Source organism: Odontomachus brunneus, unplaced genomic scaffold (genome assembly GCF_010583005.1).
Source record: "Odontomachus brunneus isolate Ranch 3 - 2012 unplaced genomic scaffold, Obru_v1 Obru_scaffold_002, whole genome shotgun sequence".
Taxonomy (NCBI): Eukaryota; Metazoa; Arthropoda; class Insecta; order Hymenoptera; family Formicidae; genus Odontomachus; species Odontomachus brunneus.
In genome coordinates this window covers 4,827,089-4,846,137 of record NW_022639452.1, presented here as the reverse complement: position 1 = coordinate 4,846,137, position 19,049 = coordinate 4,827,089, and the positions used below count along the sequence as shown (strand labels likewise).

Below are 19,049 nucleotides of genomic sequence, written 5' to 3'. Positions count from 1 at the left end.
AAAAGAAGGAACTCAGTAGAGCAAAACAGAGTTAGCAACGTAAACGCTTTTAATATCCGCGTATCACATGGTGATACGTATTGGAAAGACGTAATAGTATAGTAGAAGTAATAAAAACAATTAGAAAAAGAATTTTCTTGAAAACCACAAATACTTTGTAACAAAATTAATTATAGAAAATTATGTTAAAATTGTTATGAATTATGAGGGAAAATTAATGAGCCAAAAATATCAATATATCAGACATAAATTGATAAAAATTATTTTATTTCAAGAACAATAATATAACGTCATTTGGGGTAACTTTTATATCGCTGATATGAAAGTTCTACCTCTATCCGTTTAATGATGCCACATGTTTTTGTAAGCCGTTGCAAATTGTTCAAAATTATCCCGGTGTTTCAAGTTACCTCAAATGACGGAATTTTAAATAATGTTTAAAAAATGTTAAACTTTCTTTTTATAATATTACATATGTATTATATAAACATTCTTAATATATATATATATATATATATATATATATATATATATATATATATATATATATATATATATTAAGAATGTTTATATAATACATATGTAATATTATAAAAAGAAAGTTTAACATTTTTTAAACATTATTTAAAATTCCGTCATTTGAGGTAACTTGAAACACCGGGATAATTTTGAACAATTTGCAACGGCTTACAAAAACATGTGGCATCATTAAACGGATAGAGGTAGAACTTTCATATCAGCGATATAAAAGTTACCCCAAATGACGTTATATTATTGTTCTTGAAATAAAATAATTTTTATCAATTTATGTCTGATATATTGATATTTTTGGCTCATTAATTTTCCCTCATAATTCATAACAATTTTAACATAATTTTCTATAATTAATTTTGTTACAAAGTATTTGTGGTTTTCAAGAAAATTCTTTTTCTAATTGTTTTTATTACTTCTACTATACTATTACGTCTTTCCAATACGTATCACCATGTGATACGCGGATATTAAAAGCGTTTACGTTGCTAACTCTGTTTTGCTCTACTGAGTTCCTTCTTTTATCGTTGTTTGGTCCTGGCGGCGCTACAGATGTTGACAGACGCTTAGAATCGTCGCTAGCAGTCCATGGTTATATAGTCAAAGCTATATACCCAAAACCTTAACACGATTTATACTCTCGACCTCCCCTTTCGAATGCATTATGTCTCATTCAAAAGTAAAGTTAGCAGTTCGCGGCAATTCTCCTTATCAGCCGGTCAGTAGTGTCGAGGAGGTGGAGATACCAAAATGTCTCGTACGAGGAAAGCTAACGTGTCGTAGACACTCTAAAAGCAGTGACCAATAACTCCCGTCTGGTAAGTGGCACTACCTACAGCTACCGCCCTCTGAGATCTCCGGAAGTGGCCGAACTAAATGGGTGACGTCACGCGGAGTGAGGATGCGCGCCAATGGAAGTATGAATGGCGCGCACAGCAGACGTTATAAGGAGCAATAGCAAGCAACTTATGCACATATGGCACATATACAGTTGTGTTCATCCATATATGCACATGTATAAATGTATATTTTTTACTATTTCCATAAGATTATGAGAATTAAAAAATGAAAGAACCAAATTATATGAGGTATCCAATAACACTTGCGATGCCGTACATTACGTGACAGTGAATATCTATTTATTCATATTACTATAAATATTAACATTTAAACAATATTTAATGTGTATGGTAATTACAACCACTTTTTTTACTGTTAAGAACAAGCGATATGGTACAATAGAGATCGTTGTGAAAGTCCATGAAATATATGTGAAAATATATTGTGGACTCATTGTACATAAATATTGAACTCCATGATAAATTTATTCAATAAATGTACTATTGAATTAATAAATTCTGTGTATATGCGTACGGCGTGCGTGCGTGTGGTGTGTATATATATATATGTGTGTGTGTATGTATGTGTGTGTGTGTGTGTTGTACGTCTACTGTATATATGTATTGTAGATTAGTTGCTACTTCTACGACTTTGCTAATTGTTTTAGTACTATTACTACGCTATTACTATTCTATAATGATTAATAATAAGATAATAATATATATATTTTTCGCTTTATATATGCTCGCTGTTGCTCGCTATTGCTCGCTAGAATATCTCAAGAACATCTGTTTATGCGCGCCAGTTCATGAGCATATTTCAATTGACGCATATCCCCACTCCGCAGACGTCAACCGTTGAGTTTGCCCACATCCGGATACAATTTCAAAGGGCGCCACTAAAAACGGGAGCCAATTTTTACAAGTGGTCTGTTCTTTTCAGCTGCACTGCTGAACTGGCGCAATAAGTTAGAGTGAGAAAAAATATACTTGTCTCACTTTAACTTATTGTACCAGTTCAGCAGTGCAGCTGAAAAGAACAGATCAAAGAGCGAGTTTGTGTCCCCTGGCAGTGACCTAACATGCAACGCGCACTCAAAAGGCCTCAAGTCGTCGCTCGCGCCGTCTTATATAGACGCCGAACCAGGATTTAACCGCGAGCGGCGGCCCGGATGAGATCGCCGCCGCGTAGCGACGACGGCGCGAGGTAGCGGCGAGCGGAGTTTGCGCGCGAGCGGCCTGCGCCTGGGCCGCCGTACTCTGTCCGTGCGGATGGCAGCGTCCGTACGAAACATGATGATTTAACAGAAAAAGTTGAAAAAAAAATCTGAAAATTATAAAACAGATCCACAATTATTAATATATGTATTGAACAAAATATAAAATAAAAACAGATACGAATAAAATATAAATTTTCAAAACTTTTTGTGTTATATATAATCCATAGATACACATTTACTGCTATTTACAACATAAGTAATAAATTCATAACTTTGATGTTTCAAGAGCAATAAATTCAGGCAACAGACCAGTATCAAATTTAAGTGAGCAACAATTTTTTTTCTAATAGTTTACTCTTGTGACTCCTTGCACGCTGGTAACTTCTCCGCTATTATTTAAATATATTAGGCGAGCAACAAATTCGTAACTTAGATATTTTCAGAGCAACAGATTCAGGCAACGCCAATATCAAATTCAATCGAGCAACAAATTTTTTCTCGTAGTTTACTTTTCATCTTCTTTTAGCGGAACATTATAAAAAAAAAAAAAAATAGCGGAGCAATATATTCCGGACTAACGTATTTTGTGAGCAACTAATTAGCAACAAATTCCTATGCTATTATAATATTCGATTTTTTATTCTTCCGTTGTTATTTACATATTGTTCCGCTAACTAATCTTTCTTTAGCGGAACGTCGTTTTTAAAAAAAACTAACAGCAACAAATTTTTTCTCTAGCTTTAGCAACTTTTTAGCAACAAATAAGCAACAAATTCAAGCAATACATCAGTATCAAATTTAAGCGAGCAACAATTTTTTTCTAATTGTTTACTCTTGAGACTCTTTGCACGCTGGTAACTTCTCCGCTGTTATTTAAACATATTAGGCGAGCAACAATTTCGTAACTTGGATATTTTCAGAGCAACAAATTCAGGCAACACACCAGTATTAAATTTATGCAAGGAACAATTTTTTTCTTATAGTTTACTCTTGTGACTCCTTGCACGCTGGTAACTTCTTCGCTATTATTTAAATATATTAGGCGAGCAACAAATTCGTAACTTGGATATTTTTAGAGCAACAGATTTAGGCAACACGCCAGTATCAAATTCAATCGAGCAACAAATTTTTTCTCGTAGTTTACTCTTCATCTTCTTTTAGCGGAACATCGTTTTTAGAAAAAACTAACAGAGCAACAAATTTTTTTCTTTGGCAACTTTTTAGCAACAAATGAGCAACAAATAAAAACATTAGTTAGAATTTATTCTGCTGACTTTGTTCCGCTAACTTATAAGACGTCATCGCGATCAGGAGCAGCGTCACGTCAGGAAACGTAGTCACGATTCGTGTATACACGCTAGCGATTACATACGCGATACGCATGCAGGATTGATTACAATTCAAACCAAAGCACAATAAAGTTTACAAAAACAAAACCACAAAGTTGACAAAGAAGTTTCTCTGATCCACATAACATATGATATGCTGAAGAAAAATACAGATGAAACAACGTGTCAGCTTTGGAATGAAATTGTGATGAAAGGGACCGCCTTGAAAAATAAGGACATCGAAGTAGAGAAGTTGCAGAAGAAGTTAAACAACCATGAGAGTGATATGAAGAAGTCACTGGAAGAACAAGAACTTGAACTCCTTCAAAAATTAGTTGAATTCCAGGCGACGGTAATCACTTGCCAACAGGAAGCAATTAAAAAGGCAGACAGGATCAACGAATTGGAACGTGAATTGCACAGATTAGAATCTAAACAGACTAGAATTAAATCTAAACTAGTAGGTTAATTTCTTTATCTATAAGTATCAAGACCGAGCGCCAAATGGCGCTCGTAATTATAGATTCTTAGACTGTTTTTTTATTTATTTTTTCTCTCCCTTTTTACTTCTAGGACCAAGCAACTAGAAGGCTGAAATTGTATAATTGCTGAGACTGACTTTAACAACGTTCGAGAACGTTCGAGAACGAGGATTAGTGTTAAGGATGGTAAATTCAGGGAAATAGGCTAGGCTTTATTCTTCAATCAATGTGAAGATGCGCTGAAGAAAGAGGGATATAAGAGCGATGTGAAAACCACTATCATTTCCAGAATGAACATCAATGTTCATGATGTTTATCCATTGAAATAAGAAATGGTATTAAGAGATGATAACTTTGCACCTGACGAATTACAATTCATTCGTGCATTGTGGCAAGTGTCACCATTTGACCAAGGATCTCTTAAAGTTAAAGTTACTTCTAGCAATGAGTAAATAATCTGCTCTCCTCCCAAGCAACTGGTACCGGGTTCTATTGTTTCCCATAAAGTATTCTAGTATTATAATTGCGAGCACTATTTGGCGCTCGGTCTTGATACTTATAGATAAAGAAATTAACCTACCAGTTTAGATTTAATTCTAATCTGTTTAGATTCTAATCTGTGCAATTCACGTTCCAATTCGTTGATCCTGTCTGCCTCTTTAATTGCTTCCTATTAGCAAGTGATTATTGTCGCCTGGGATTCAATTAATTTCTGAAGGAGTTCAAGTTCTTGTTCTTCCAGTGACTTCTTCATATTACTCTCATGGTTGTTTAACTTCTTCTGCAACTTCTCTACTTCGATATCCTTATTCTTCAAGGCGGCCCCCTTCGTCGCAATTTCATTCCGAAGCTGACACGTTGCTTCATCTGTACTATAAGTTTCCTATAAATATTTATTAGGTGCAATGTTCAGTTAAAATGCTAGTTTTTCTTGCTTTAAAATAGTACAAATACGAACAAAAATGATGCTTAAAGTGTGGATATAACTGTTTTAGGACAAAAAACATATTTTTGTTTGCTTGTTTGTTTGTAATATTTTTAATAATACAAATTTTTTGAATACTAAATGATCAGAAAAAATTGTAAAATTTCAGCTAATATCCAATAATCAATAAAAGCTTTTTACATGTTAATTGAGAGATATAAAAAATCTTGATTTTACCTGTTTTTTGTTTGAACTTAAAATTTTTGACCAATCTGAAGTGCACCACAAATGCAAGGTTGTTTTTTGATAGTTTTCTTTTTTTTGTTACTTTTTAAAGGTTCTTTTAAAACCTGTTTTTTAATAGTTTTATTATGTTTTTTTTAAATCTCCAAATGCAGAGTGCGTTAAAAATATCTAGGTCTACTTCGCTAGATTGAGTACCCTAGAAATTTCGAATACTCCGGAGGTGTCGTTTTTAATATCATCGTTTAAAAAAAAATTCTGCTTTTTCGTGATGGGAGGTAGTGCTTTTGTGGATGTTTAGGGTTTAAAACGTAGTGTTTTGAGATAGTTTTGCACGATTTTTAAATCTATGGTTCTTGGCGACTTCGCCGCCAGGACGCGTAGCGTCTATTGGGTTTTCGCTATTTACGGTGAATTAAGTCATATTTAACCGCTATAAGTTTCATAAAACGTTTTAATCAAAGGAATGGAATCGAATGGAAATGGTAAAAATACAAAAACTTACATAGCTATATAATACAGTTAAAAATAATGACATCACACAACATTCAAACAATATTCAAATCAACAAAACAGGAAATGGTTTCGCATTGGTTCGCCAACAGCGTCTTTGTTTTTATGTGATTACATCAAAGATGCTAAATCCAAAGGGTCGTTTTTGTGGTGATTTAGGATGATTTTAAGTGATTTTTTGATCTTCCACAAAGAGACCGGCCAGAAATTCTAACATATTTTTGTGATGGAATACGAGTGCTTTTGAGCGTTTTAATGGATTAAAAGCTTATATTATTTGAAGAACTTATACCTTGATTACGCCAAAATTTGCTAGACCTAAGAATTGTTTTAAGGTGAGTTTTCCTTTATTTTTGCAATTTTTGAGGTAAATGTACCTAGATTTTGGTGGTTTTAGGTGATTTTTCTTTGCCCCATAAGATTCCGGCTAGAAATGAAATGCTGATTTAGAAAAACATTAAAAATTGTAAAATTATCACTAAATTTAAGGGGATTTGATAAATTTTAATGTTTTTGCTTAATTTTGAGATTTTTGAATAATAGGAAGATTTTTGGGAGATACAAAATTTTAGATTTTTCTGAAGTTTTTAAGGGATTTAGTGATTTGGTGTGGTTTTTGATGAATTTTAGTGGTTTCTAATGGATTTTAGTGATTTTTCTTTACTCCCCACGAGATACCGGCTAGAAGTAATATATTCTACTCTACTATGTATCGTTCTCTCTTCGTTCAAAATGTATTAGAAGCGAACATCTTGTGAACTTTCCGGTTGCCAGTAAAAAAAGGAGTTTCAATTTTCCTATAAATATATAATAAAAGACTCGAAAATAGAAGAAATTTAATACTACATCACTTCGCTTACACTACATATCGTTCGACAAACGTATGGTCAAACAACACCAACGAATCAAAGGATCAAGGATGATTGAGACTACGTGTTTGACAGCGTTGTTCGCTGTCAGATGGTTTTGCGCGATCCTTCATCTTCGAGCGCATGTTAACCCAATTTGCGTTCGGCCGTCGAGTACTGTAGTTACAGTGGAGGACGCTTCAGAAACGTCCCATTAATCATCATGAACAATCGATATGCGCATGCAATGTATTCAGATCTGACTTCCTCTTTCATCGGAACTAGTGAATGGGCCCGGCCGGCGAGACGCCTAAAGGAAGACAACGATCGTCGGGTGCGAATAACGCGCCCTTCGTGACTAATAGCCTGCACCAACGCAGAACGCATCGTGAACGGAATTTAACGCTCGTAACTTAGAAATACGGTGCCCGAACATAATAGAGAGCCCAGGCGTTACATAACCGTATTAGACAGAATGCCGCATCGCGCCGTCAGCCCGCAGCGAGCGATTATATGAGGCGCTTGTTTACTCGCCGTAAAACACGTAACGTACCATAGTTTCCTGTTAAATATATCGTTTACTTACCCGCTGCGTCAAGACGTTCCTTTGACGACGGCAGCAGCACATGTATTCTCGGTTCAAGTGATCTCCGTACCCAAGCATGTAATCCTGCTGGAAAAAGGACAAGGGTAGCGTAACGCGTACTTTCCGAGTTCAAATAAAATCACTCCCCTTCCTCGCCCCTCTCTCTCTCTTTCTTTCGCGGTAACTCATTCTTATCTTTTCTTTCTCTCTTCCTCTCTCTCTCCTCTATTCTCCCTCTATTACGCTGCTATTATGCCTCTATTGTGCCGCTATTATGCCTTTCTCCTCTCTTTCGCTCATTCAAGTTCTTCTCTTTCCTTCTCTTTCCTATTTCTCTGTCTCCTCCCCTCTCTCTTTCTCCCTCTCTCTCCCTCTCTCTCCTTGTTTCCTTCTCTCCTATCTCATCCTCACTTTTTTTTCTATAATATAAAAGCGTACACCGTAAAGAAATTATCATTCTGGTGGAACCTGTTCCTGCACATAAACGATTATACCAACCCTTGAATATCGAAGTTCATTGCTAAAAGCGCAGGCTGCGTATTTTAATGCGATTCGATACATTTTGTGTAAACAAGGCTTGCCTCGTGAATATCTTGTTCAATTAATAAGCGAAATCACGCGCTAATGAATCAATTACCAATCCGTCTATAACTCATGATATATCCGCGTCACTTGCAAGCGAGTGGAGCATTAAACTCTCGTGAGTTCGCACTCTATTAGCAACAACGAGCGGCGCCCGCATAAACCGCATTTATCGTTGACAAATATGTATTGCAGTTTATCACACAAGTAGAAAACACGTATTTTTGCTCGTAAGCTCGCCGTCAAGACAAATCATGAGCGTAAGCCACACATTATTTCCCGTGACCCACAACTCGTTTCACGTTCATACCGCTCGCTCGCTACGTTCGCGATCGTCTCGCATTCGTATACACGACAGGAAGTGGTTGTTGGCGCAGTTACCGAAGCATAGAAGGGACTTCTCGTCTCAGCGTAATGCAATCTCAGCAGAGACTCCAAGATCCTCGCTGTCACTGAAGACGTACAGGGCACTGGGCCACTTGCAAGATTGACTTACGAGGGATCCGGCAACACGCACGACATCCTGCGACATTAAACGACGAAATCGTCGACGGAATTTACGTCATCGCGCAAACACAATAAAAAGAAGAATTCCACGTGCTCGCGACAGAACAACACGGAGCCGCCGTTTATTCTCGCGCGTATCGCCGTGACCCAGATAGCCGGGCGACCAAAAATTTTCTTTCTCCCGTTTGCCGAATAATCGCGGCGTAAATATCAAGCGCATAAATCAGAGCTAACAGAATTCATTTTCAAGCGCGTTATTCTATATCGTCGACCGCGGGATTAACATCCGCGATGTTTCATCACATGACCTAACGCATCTATCGAATAATCGCGCCTCTCGATATTCGGCATGGTTAACAGGGTGACACGCTAGCGAGATTTTCGCGTATGTTTACTGTAAAGCTCGGGTAATATTATCAGGCCGGTCGCCGCTGGAGTGTCGATTAAAGAGCATCGAGTGAAAACCCATCGATTTGGGACGTACAATATGGTGCCACGTCATGTTAGCGCCACGCGCGCGCATGCGACATTCTGGACGATCGTATCGCATCTTCACGCGTGGGCGAACGTTATTATAATTGTCGTGTTATCATAGTGACATCCGACGTGAAATAATATGAGAGCAATAGAGCGACCCTTGTTCACCGCGTCTATTTCCGGATTTGCAAGGGAGCCGACCACACCGGCCTCGACGGAGCTGAAACGTGGCGTGTATTATCGATCCCACGAGATTGCAATTCTCCGTCGCGTTGATTTAGTATTCAATGTCGTGTTAAGCATTCATAGGTACTTTCAGTGCGATTCCAGAGAGGATGAACCCTTTGCAGCCGCAAAGTGAGAGAGAAAAGTTCAAGTAGATGTACCTCGCGCTACTATTAACTTGACGTAAACACGAGATATCTTTTCGTACGAGAAGATCTGTGTGTGTGTGCGTGTGCGTGTGTGTGTGTGTGTGTGTGTGTGTGTGCAACGTGAAAATGATAAAGATATTTTTATATTTCTACGTTATGTTTCGTTGGTTTTGATAATAAAGTCACGTCGCGTCGTATATAGACGTTAACGTATCAACGAGGAAACTGAAGGATATAACGTATTCACGTGGAATACGTACAGAAGAATATCAGACGATACATAAAATATCATATGTAAACGTTAAAGTATAACCAGTGTCTCGTATTTTACGGTGTAGTACACATCCGCTGAATTATTATGCAAGATTTGATTAATTCATTCTTCCTGTAAAAGCTTCAAAGCGACATGTCGCGCGCGCATTGTCCGTTCTCTGCTTGTTGTTTACAAAGCTTAATTCTCCGAACATCGCGTCGAGAGAAAAATAAATGACCCCTGCGTGACTCGGTGGAATTCCCGCGCGACGAATTAATGTTTGCGGAACTTTTGCAGACGTCGACGTGAACGCGTTTCTCGATCAACTCGGCCAGGAGCTGATCTCCACGGCTTGCGTGGGTCTCTTAGAACGGGCCTTTCGTTGCCTTGGGAACGATCTGACCGCCTTCCTGACCACACTCGACGGCGTAAACGACGTTGTCCAGCACCAGTCCGGATCGGACGCCGAGGCGGAGTTTGTGTGTATCGCCACGCCGGAAGCATTGGAACTACATTTCACCACCGACCACCCTTCCATAGCTTATCTACTGGTTGGCAGTCTCAAGGGCATCGCCAGGCAGTTTTATAACGACAAAGCCGACGTGTATATACTGCCGGATCCCTACAATACTAAATTTTTTAGGTAAATCATCATGCTGTAATACAACTCTTTCTATCGAGAGCTGCGGCCGTTAATTTCATTTCTTACGCTATTCTGTCATGCCTAATTTTAGTTCGACTTCTCCTTCTTGTGAATAAGGGAAACTAGGCCTGGTTGTCACATTTCTTACATATATATTTTTTAATATTGTGCACATATATATACAACTTCTAGATAAATATATATTATCCTTATTTATATGTATACACGAAAAAGTTATTTAGTTATACGCAAAGTCGTGCAAATGTAACTATCCTAATCTATATACGAAGAAAAATAATTTTGCTCTTTTAGCAAAATCGTCGTTGCTACTGCATATTCGTAGTGACATCAAACAATTTTGTTAACGTAATTAATTTTACAAATTATTCGTTATCAGAGCAAAAATAGTTTTGTTGCCAGGATAGAAAACGATTTGTTGAGTATATTTATCCTAAGAATCACGTTAATTTGATGCAAAATAATGTATTCTTAGCAAATTTATTTACTATCGGAGCAAAACTGCAAATACTTATATAAATCCATCATAGTTCTCATAGCAAAATAATTTGTAGATCCAGCAATTTATATCCAGCAAATAGTGATTAGTACTTTAACAAATCTTTTTGCTGTTCATACAATAACGAAAAGATTTTGTTAGACCAGCAGAAAATTTGCTGGGCCAACAAATTATTTTTTTCTATGTATCCACAATTGGTTGTCTTTTATATAAAAGGAAGAAGACAAATTATTTCTATTTTAAGATTTTAAGAGTTTTATTAAAGTTAATAATATCTTATAATTAAGTTCAGTAAACAGTTACTGAACTAAAGAGATAATGGTTCCTATAAACTTTGTAATAACAACTTTGAGCTTTAGGATCTTATACTCACTGTTATGATATGTATAATATTATACATTGCACATGTTTCCATGTTCTCGCGTAAGTTACGTCATAACTACGTAACGGACTCGCAACGCGTGACAACTAATCCCATTTGATTTAAATGAATTTAACTTGAACGGTTATTTGATATAAAAGAGATTATATTTATAAATTATGTAATATTTATAAATTATGCAATAACTGTTAACTAAATGGAGAAAAAATTAGCTAAGCACATAACGATTAAGATAGAGACTGCGGCCAGAAATTTCAAAACCAACGGATCAATAAAAGTAGAGGCAAAAAAATGTATTTACCGCGTTTAATTTTGAAAATGTGCTTCTAAATACAACATAAAATTTTGTCATAAGCCATTTGGTACACTCAATATTATGGTTCCTTTAATAATATAATACACGCAACTTATAGTATCCACACGGAAAAAAAGATTTGCTAGTATATGGACAACTAAAAATATTAACTGCAGGAGCAAATTTTCTTGTTTTCATAGCAAAGTTATTTAGTTGTGATAGCTAAAAGATTTGCTAATATATATATTAGCAAATCTTTTAGCTATCACAACTAAATAATTTTGCTATAAAAGAAAGAAAATTTGCTCCTACAGTTAATATATATATTAGCAAATCTTTTAGCTATCACAACTAAATAACTTTGCTATGAAAGCAAGAAAATTTGCTCCTGCAGTTAATATTTTTAGTTGTCCATATATTATCAAATCTTTTTTTTCTATGCACACTGAGAGAAAAATGTATGATATTTATATCTATAATGGCATAGTAAAAATATTATAGTTAGGAATATAATTTTTATAGTAAATATTACCATAATATTTGTAATATTTACAATATAAGTATAGTATAACTGACCCGTGTAAAATTTTTACCAAGAATTATAATTATTTGAAATAAAAAATTTGGTAAGGTGGCAAATATTGAATGGTAAGAGAAATTAACTATTTTATATAGTCAATACAATTGGAATATTTGGCAAATATAGGTACATGTAACTATATTCCCAAAAGGTGCTTTACCATATATATAGAGTAATAAGATGGTGACTATAAATCTGTGTTCATTCTATTATATCTTCATGTTTAGATGAACTATAAATATATGTTTGAAGCCAAAACGAACTATAAAATATAGTGAGATTATAATTATTCCAACTATTTTTTTTCTCTCAGTGCAGAAGAATATGTTTCTCCATTTATTGCGTGAGATATAAGCTTTGTGCACTGAGAGAAAAAAATAGTTGGAATAACTATAATCTCACTATATTTTATAGTTCGTTTTGGCCTTAAACATATATTTATAGTTTATCTAAACATGAAGATATAGTAGAATGAACACAGATTTATAGTCACCATCTTATTACTCTATATATATGGTAAAGCACCTTTTGGGAATATAGTTACATGTACCTATATTTGCCAAATATTCCAATTGTATTGACTATATAAAATAGTTAATTTCTCTTACCATTCAATATTTGTCACCTTACCATATTTTTTATTTCAAATAATTATAATTCTTGGTAAAAATTTTACACGGGTTAGTTATACTATACTTATATTGTAAATATTACAAATATTATACTATAAAAATTATAGTTTACTATAAAAATTATATTCCTAACTATAATATTTTTACTATGCCATTATAGTTCCAAATATCATACATTTTTCTTTCAGTGTGACAATTGATCCGTGTGATTTCTAAACCCGGTTTTCCCTAGTTGTTTAACTTCTGCCAATCGTAGCGTACCACCAGTCGTCAGTGGCTTTTAATTTCCGTATCTGTCCGACACGATTTTGAAATGCTCAGCACTAAGAAACGCCGTCGAAGCATCGAGGTAAAGGGATAAGGAAATGTTCTAGATCGATTATCTATACGTCCAACAAGGAATACGAAAAATTGTTATCGAATGTCACGCGCGAACGAGCTTTCCATAGCGATAGAAGCAGAATGCGTGTTGCCTCATTCTGACGTGACACAATTTTAGTTCGATAACAGTTGGCAGTTATTCGTAAATTGAAAAAAAAGTGGTGCAAAAGAGAAAGAGAGAGAGAGAGAGAGAGAGAGAGAGAGAGAAAGAGAGAGGAGCAACGGAAATCAAAACAGTGAAAATGCTGAAAACATGATTTCTAGAGATGTACGGTGAAAATTGTTGACACAACATTAACCGTGCGACACAGTTACGATCTTCGCGATATTCGCTAAAAATTTCAATTCAATCGTACGATTAAATCTTCGTATCAACGAGTATAAAGAAAAAAACGAGTAGCTAGAAAAATGGATATATAAAACTGCAACGATATTGTCAGACAACATAAATATATCGCGATGCGAATCTCGACAAGCACTGTGAACGCGAATGACCTTTGTGATATCGCGCCATTCCTTGCTCAATTAATTTGCACATATTCTATCGTACGTGTCGCTCGTTATTTGTTCAAACAATTCTTGTTTGCGCAAACTTTATGCTACGTTTCGATCATGATACGATATACTCGTCTGCTCCGATCGCATACGAAATACGGTTTGAAAAAAAATTACCGGATTGTCGCGCTGTCATTTGTCGTACATCATACATTTGCGCGTCTCTCCACGACTACGTTTCATGTGTTTGCTCGCCGAATCGCGTGTAGTGAAATAATGTCATGTGAATATAATTCATGTGGATAGGCAAAAGCAGCACGTGAGAGTACCTTTCGTTTGAACAAATATTGATTCTCCGACAGTGGCAAATATTTGATGATAGGTGCGGCAGCAGCGAGTCACGTTAATTCTGAAAGGACGGGGTTGGACGCGCGAACATGTGAATGACGTGCAAAATACCGTCACCGCATATCACTTACATTTCCCAGTCCAATTAAATGTTGCACGGAGCACGACTGGTTAGTACTTCCACGACATGCATGGTACGACATTCTACGATACAAATCGTAGGTATAATCGTCACGGGTAAAATTCCTAACTTTGCGAGAGAAATGTTAGCCATGCATAATATACAGGGTGTTCCCGGATTAAGCGACCAAATATGAATTTAGGATCTCAAAACAAACAAAAATTTCCTGTGGAAGTTTGCTCGCAAACGCTTCGTTCAAGAGATATCGACATAAGTTACAGAACTATACGAATGAATAATGACGAAATAAGGTCTATTCTCTTTTTTTATTGCTGTATCGATGACAGAATGAGTGGCTGACTGACATTGTGCTTCTGTAATTTCTTCGCACGTTTGCACAATTTTTCATTGTAATGATTGAAAGTCATTACAACATTAATTAATTATTTTACAACATAATAATTTATTACAACATTAATTAGAATACATACGAGGCATGATTATAGTACGAGGATACTAGTTTATCCCACGTAAGCATTTAGTGAACTGACAATTATTTGGTACAAAAGAAAACAACAACAGTGCAAACGAAAGCCTATCAATGACTTTCAATTTTCAAAACAAGAACTATTTCAACATTATTCATTCGTATAGTTCTGTAATTTAAGATGTCGATATCTCTTGAATGAAGCGTTTGCGAGCAAATTTCCAGAGGAAATTGTTTTGTTTGTTTGGAGGTCCTAAATTCATATTTAAAGTTTGGTCGTTTATCCTGTATATTGTATGTACATTTGCACAATAAATCCTACGTAGACATGTATAAAGTAAACATATCAATGCTAGGAGAACTCTGGACATTTATTATTTTGATCTTTAACTCTCACATGGTATGCATCTTTTTGGCAACTTAATATGGCGAATCGGTTTCGTCTTCCCTTATTTAAATTTCCCATAAAAGTGCTAATAAAAATCTATGAAAAATTATAAATATACTTTTAAGTCTATAAAGTACAATTATATATGTAAAAAAATTATCATGCAAATTAATTTTACTTAAGTATTTCATTTTATTGCAAATATAAATAGGAACATTATAAAAACATTAGTTTGTGCGAAAATTTATAGTTTCTTTGAAAACGACTTTAAGAAATTATAATACTCTAGGATTCTTTTAATACTTGAACAAAATATTCTTTTAATACTTAAAAAAAATATTACACATTTTAATTCGACAAAAAAAAATAATTATTTGTATGTATAAAAACTTTTTTCAATCATCAACGAATAAAATAACAAATAGTTTCAAGTTTTTACAGTATATATTAATACGTTAAAATTAATTAAAGATTAAATTAATTAAATTATTACGTTTAAATTAATAAGTGCAAATTTTATTAAAATTATTACTATTAATAATATTAATAATATTAATAATATTAATAATATTAATAATATTAATAATATTAATAATACTAATATTATTATTATTAATAATTTTATTAAAAGAATTATCTGAAATTTTCTTTGTACGTGATTAGAGTTTATGATATTAAAACTTTGATCACGTATAATATAGCCAGAAATAAATAAGCTACTTACAAAGAACTTTTCTTATTTAATATAAACAACTGAAATATAACAATATATAAATTATTTTTATTTTACATCTTTATATTTTACATTTTGACATTTCTCTTATACGGAAAAAAAAGGTTGAATTAATCAAATAAGATTGAATTAATCAAATAACTGGTCGAATATCAACAATCCAGAAATTCCGATTGAAGTAATCCGAATTCTGTTTAAGTCAACCAAACATCTTGTTAAACAGAATTCGGGTTACTTCAATCGGAATTTCTGGACCGTTTATATTCGACCAGATATTTGGTTAATTCAACCAAACCTTTTTTTCCGTGTAGTATGGCATATTGTTTCAGAAATGACTGACATAAATTAAGACGGGGAACAAAAATTCTTATTTTTTACTAGGTTAGGAGAAATATAAAAAAGCGAAAATCATTTCAGTGTGCCAGATTAGAATTAAATAACAACATTTAAACTTTTAAAATGGTATATATATATATTAGGAATGGAAAGCTATCGAAGGCACTATCGATAACTATCGATAATTTACATTATCAATAACTATTGTCAATTTAAAATCAAAGGCAATCAACAGTTTCTGATAGTTTCTTTCTTCACAATTTGATCTATTTGAAAATAATAGTTTGTAATAAAATATTTTAAATTAACAATTAATAAATTTATTTCTTAGATTTCTGCTTAGATTAATAAATAAATCTTAACGTTCTGATTATTTCTGTAACAGCAAAACGCATTTTCAATAATATTGATCAAATCATATCACAGAAGAATAAGCAAATTTATAACTAAAAAATAAAGATATGTTGATACTTTTAAATTAGAATAAATACCTAAATTCTTTATTAAAATACTTTTCTGAAGTACTCGGTGATTCATCTTTTATTATATTTTTTTAACGTGAAATAAAACTATTTAATTAATTTTATGTAATTGTTTAGTACCAACTGAAGCCTATTTAGCGCGCAATAATAAATTAATAAAATTTATAAATTAATGAAAAAGGTAAGAAGGTAAAAAGAAGACACGAATAAACGGTTATTTTATTAATACAGTTATTTATACAGTTATTTTATTAATTTTTTTATAAAATATGTAACACTATCAATAATTATCCCGCGATGAGATATAATATCGATAGTTCCCCATCTATAATACATATATTAAATATATGCATATATTAAATATATGCATATATTCTATATTGAGAATTTAAATATTCGTATTTAAAAGCCAAAACAATAAAAATGTCCAAGTTAAAGTACATATTCTGGCATTGGTACTTTTACCTGACATGAGACACACGAGTGTTGCCGAATATTTCGAACATGCATGCTTATCGATATTCACTGGGGAAATGCAGCCGACGCTAAATTATTAAATATTTATTAAATACTCGCGCAATAGTATAAATGGCAACCACAAGAGATTGCTCGTTGTTGCAGATATCGCATTACTCCGGAGCGTTACAGCGGACAGCTGGATACCGACGTAGACGACGATTTCGATGTAGTCTCGCCCACTTTCCGTCCACTTTCCACTGAAGCAACGGACCTTCGTATGGGGGTAGCAAGCTTCTGCAAGGCATTCCCGTGGCACTTTGTCGTCGATCGTCAGCTGGAACTCGTGCAGCTCGGTGTCGGCTTTATGAAGATTTTTGGTCATCATCTCAATCGACTGGGCAGAGAGATATCGACGTATTTCGTCTTCACACGACCCCACGGTGTCACTTTGACCTTTCACGAGATCCTAAAGCGCGCGAACACACCGTTCATCCTGACCCTTCAGAGACCGCACGGCGTCGATAAATATCCCGCGGAGGTATGCTCATGATGTGGTTGCCAACGCAAGATGATCAACTTACTCACGAACCCGATAACACAAACACGTAAATACAAGCAGACTAAACGAAGAGACCGTTTAACTTAAAGACTCTTGCTTTGAGACGTACCATTACTGTAAATCATTGCCGCCGTAAGCCCAATAACCCGGATTCGTGAAACAAGAAAGATATACATGTAAATATTTTGCATTACATTATAGGGCTTGGAAATGAAGGGTCAAATGGTACATTGTCCAGAATCCGACTCGATTTTGTTCGTCAGCTCACCGTTCTTAAATGGGTTGGAGGGCTTAACGGGTCGAGGACTCTTCATTTCTGATATTCCTCTTCATGATGCTACAAGGGACGTTATACTCGTCGGCGAGCAAGCCAGGGCACAGGTGATTAAATTCATAACTACTATTGTCGTAAGTAAATCAACTACTCGTGGTGCTCATTGTCAAATGCGCAGGTCTGTTATTGTGCTTATTATCAATAATCAATGCGATATTATATATATATATATATATATACATATATATATATATATATATATATATATATATATATATATATACACATACATACACAGGGTGTTTCAATTTAAATGCTCTAAGCAAAAATATGGAAGATACGGAAAAATGTTTCAGACAAAAGTTATATGGTTCGATAAAGACATAAGAAGGTACCATTGGTTTGACCTTGCGTGGCGCCGCCAAAGTCAGGTCGCGCTCAACTTTACTTTTTTAAATAGAAACATATATTTTTTTATTACAGAATTTTATTCTATATAAAAAAGCAAACAACTTTTGTTTGAAAATTTTTTTATATGACTTCTATTTTCTATTTATATTTACCGAAATATCTACAAAATTATTGGTTTCAATAATTTTTTACTAAAATTCTATCAACTTTACCGAGAAATAGCAAGAGATAAAAATTATCTATTTTCTTCTCGTAGAACTCTGAGAATTTTTTCAGAATTTTTTATAAACTTTTTAGTACTTCAAGAAAATGAAGAAAACGATATACTAAAAAGTTAATTAAAAAATTCTGAAAAATTTTTCAGATCTTTACGAGAAGAAAATAAACAATTTTTATCTCTTGCTATTTTTCGGTAAAGTTGATAGAATTCGAGTAAAAAATTATTGAAAGTAATAATTTTGGAAATATTTCCATAAATATCTTAGAAAATGGAGGTTGTATAAAAAATATTTTCAAACAAAAATTATTTCTTTACGTAGAATAAAATTCCGTAATAAAAAATAGAGATTTCTATTTAAAAAAGCAAAGTTGACCTCGACCTGACCTTGGCGGTGCCACGCAAGGTCAAACCAATGGTACTTTCTTATGTCCTCTATCAAACCATATAACTTTTGTCTGAAACATTTTTCCATATCTTTCATATTTTTCGAGATTTTTGCTTGGGGCATTTAAAAAGGAACATCTTATATATTTATCTTATATATATATATATATATATATATATATATATATATATATATATATATATATATATATAT

At 34.1% G+C, this 19,049-nt stretch overlaps 1 protein-coding gene across 1 annotated transcript in view; it reads left to right on the top strand.

Annotated features, from left to right (window-relative positions):
• Nucleotides 1-19,049, top strand: part of LOC116842087 (head-specific guanylate cyclase) — a 100,260-nt gene that overhangs the window by 77,023 nt on the left and 4,188 nt on the right. Inside the window, exons 4-6 of the mRNA XM_032810791.1 lie at nucleotides 10,006-10,351; nucleotides 17,150-17,525; nucleotides 17,748-17,927. Coding sequence (XP_032666682.1) covers nucleotides 10,006-10,351; nucleotides 17,150-17,525; nucleotides 17,748-17,927 — 902 coding nt within the window. The remainder of the gene's footprint in view (nucleotides 1-10,005; nucleotides 10,352-17,149; nucleotides 17,526-17,747; nucleotides 17,928-19,049) is intronic.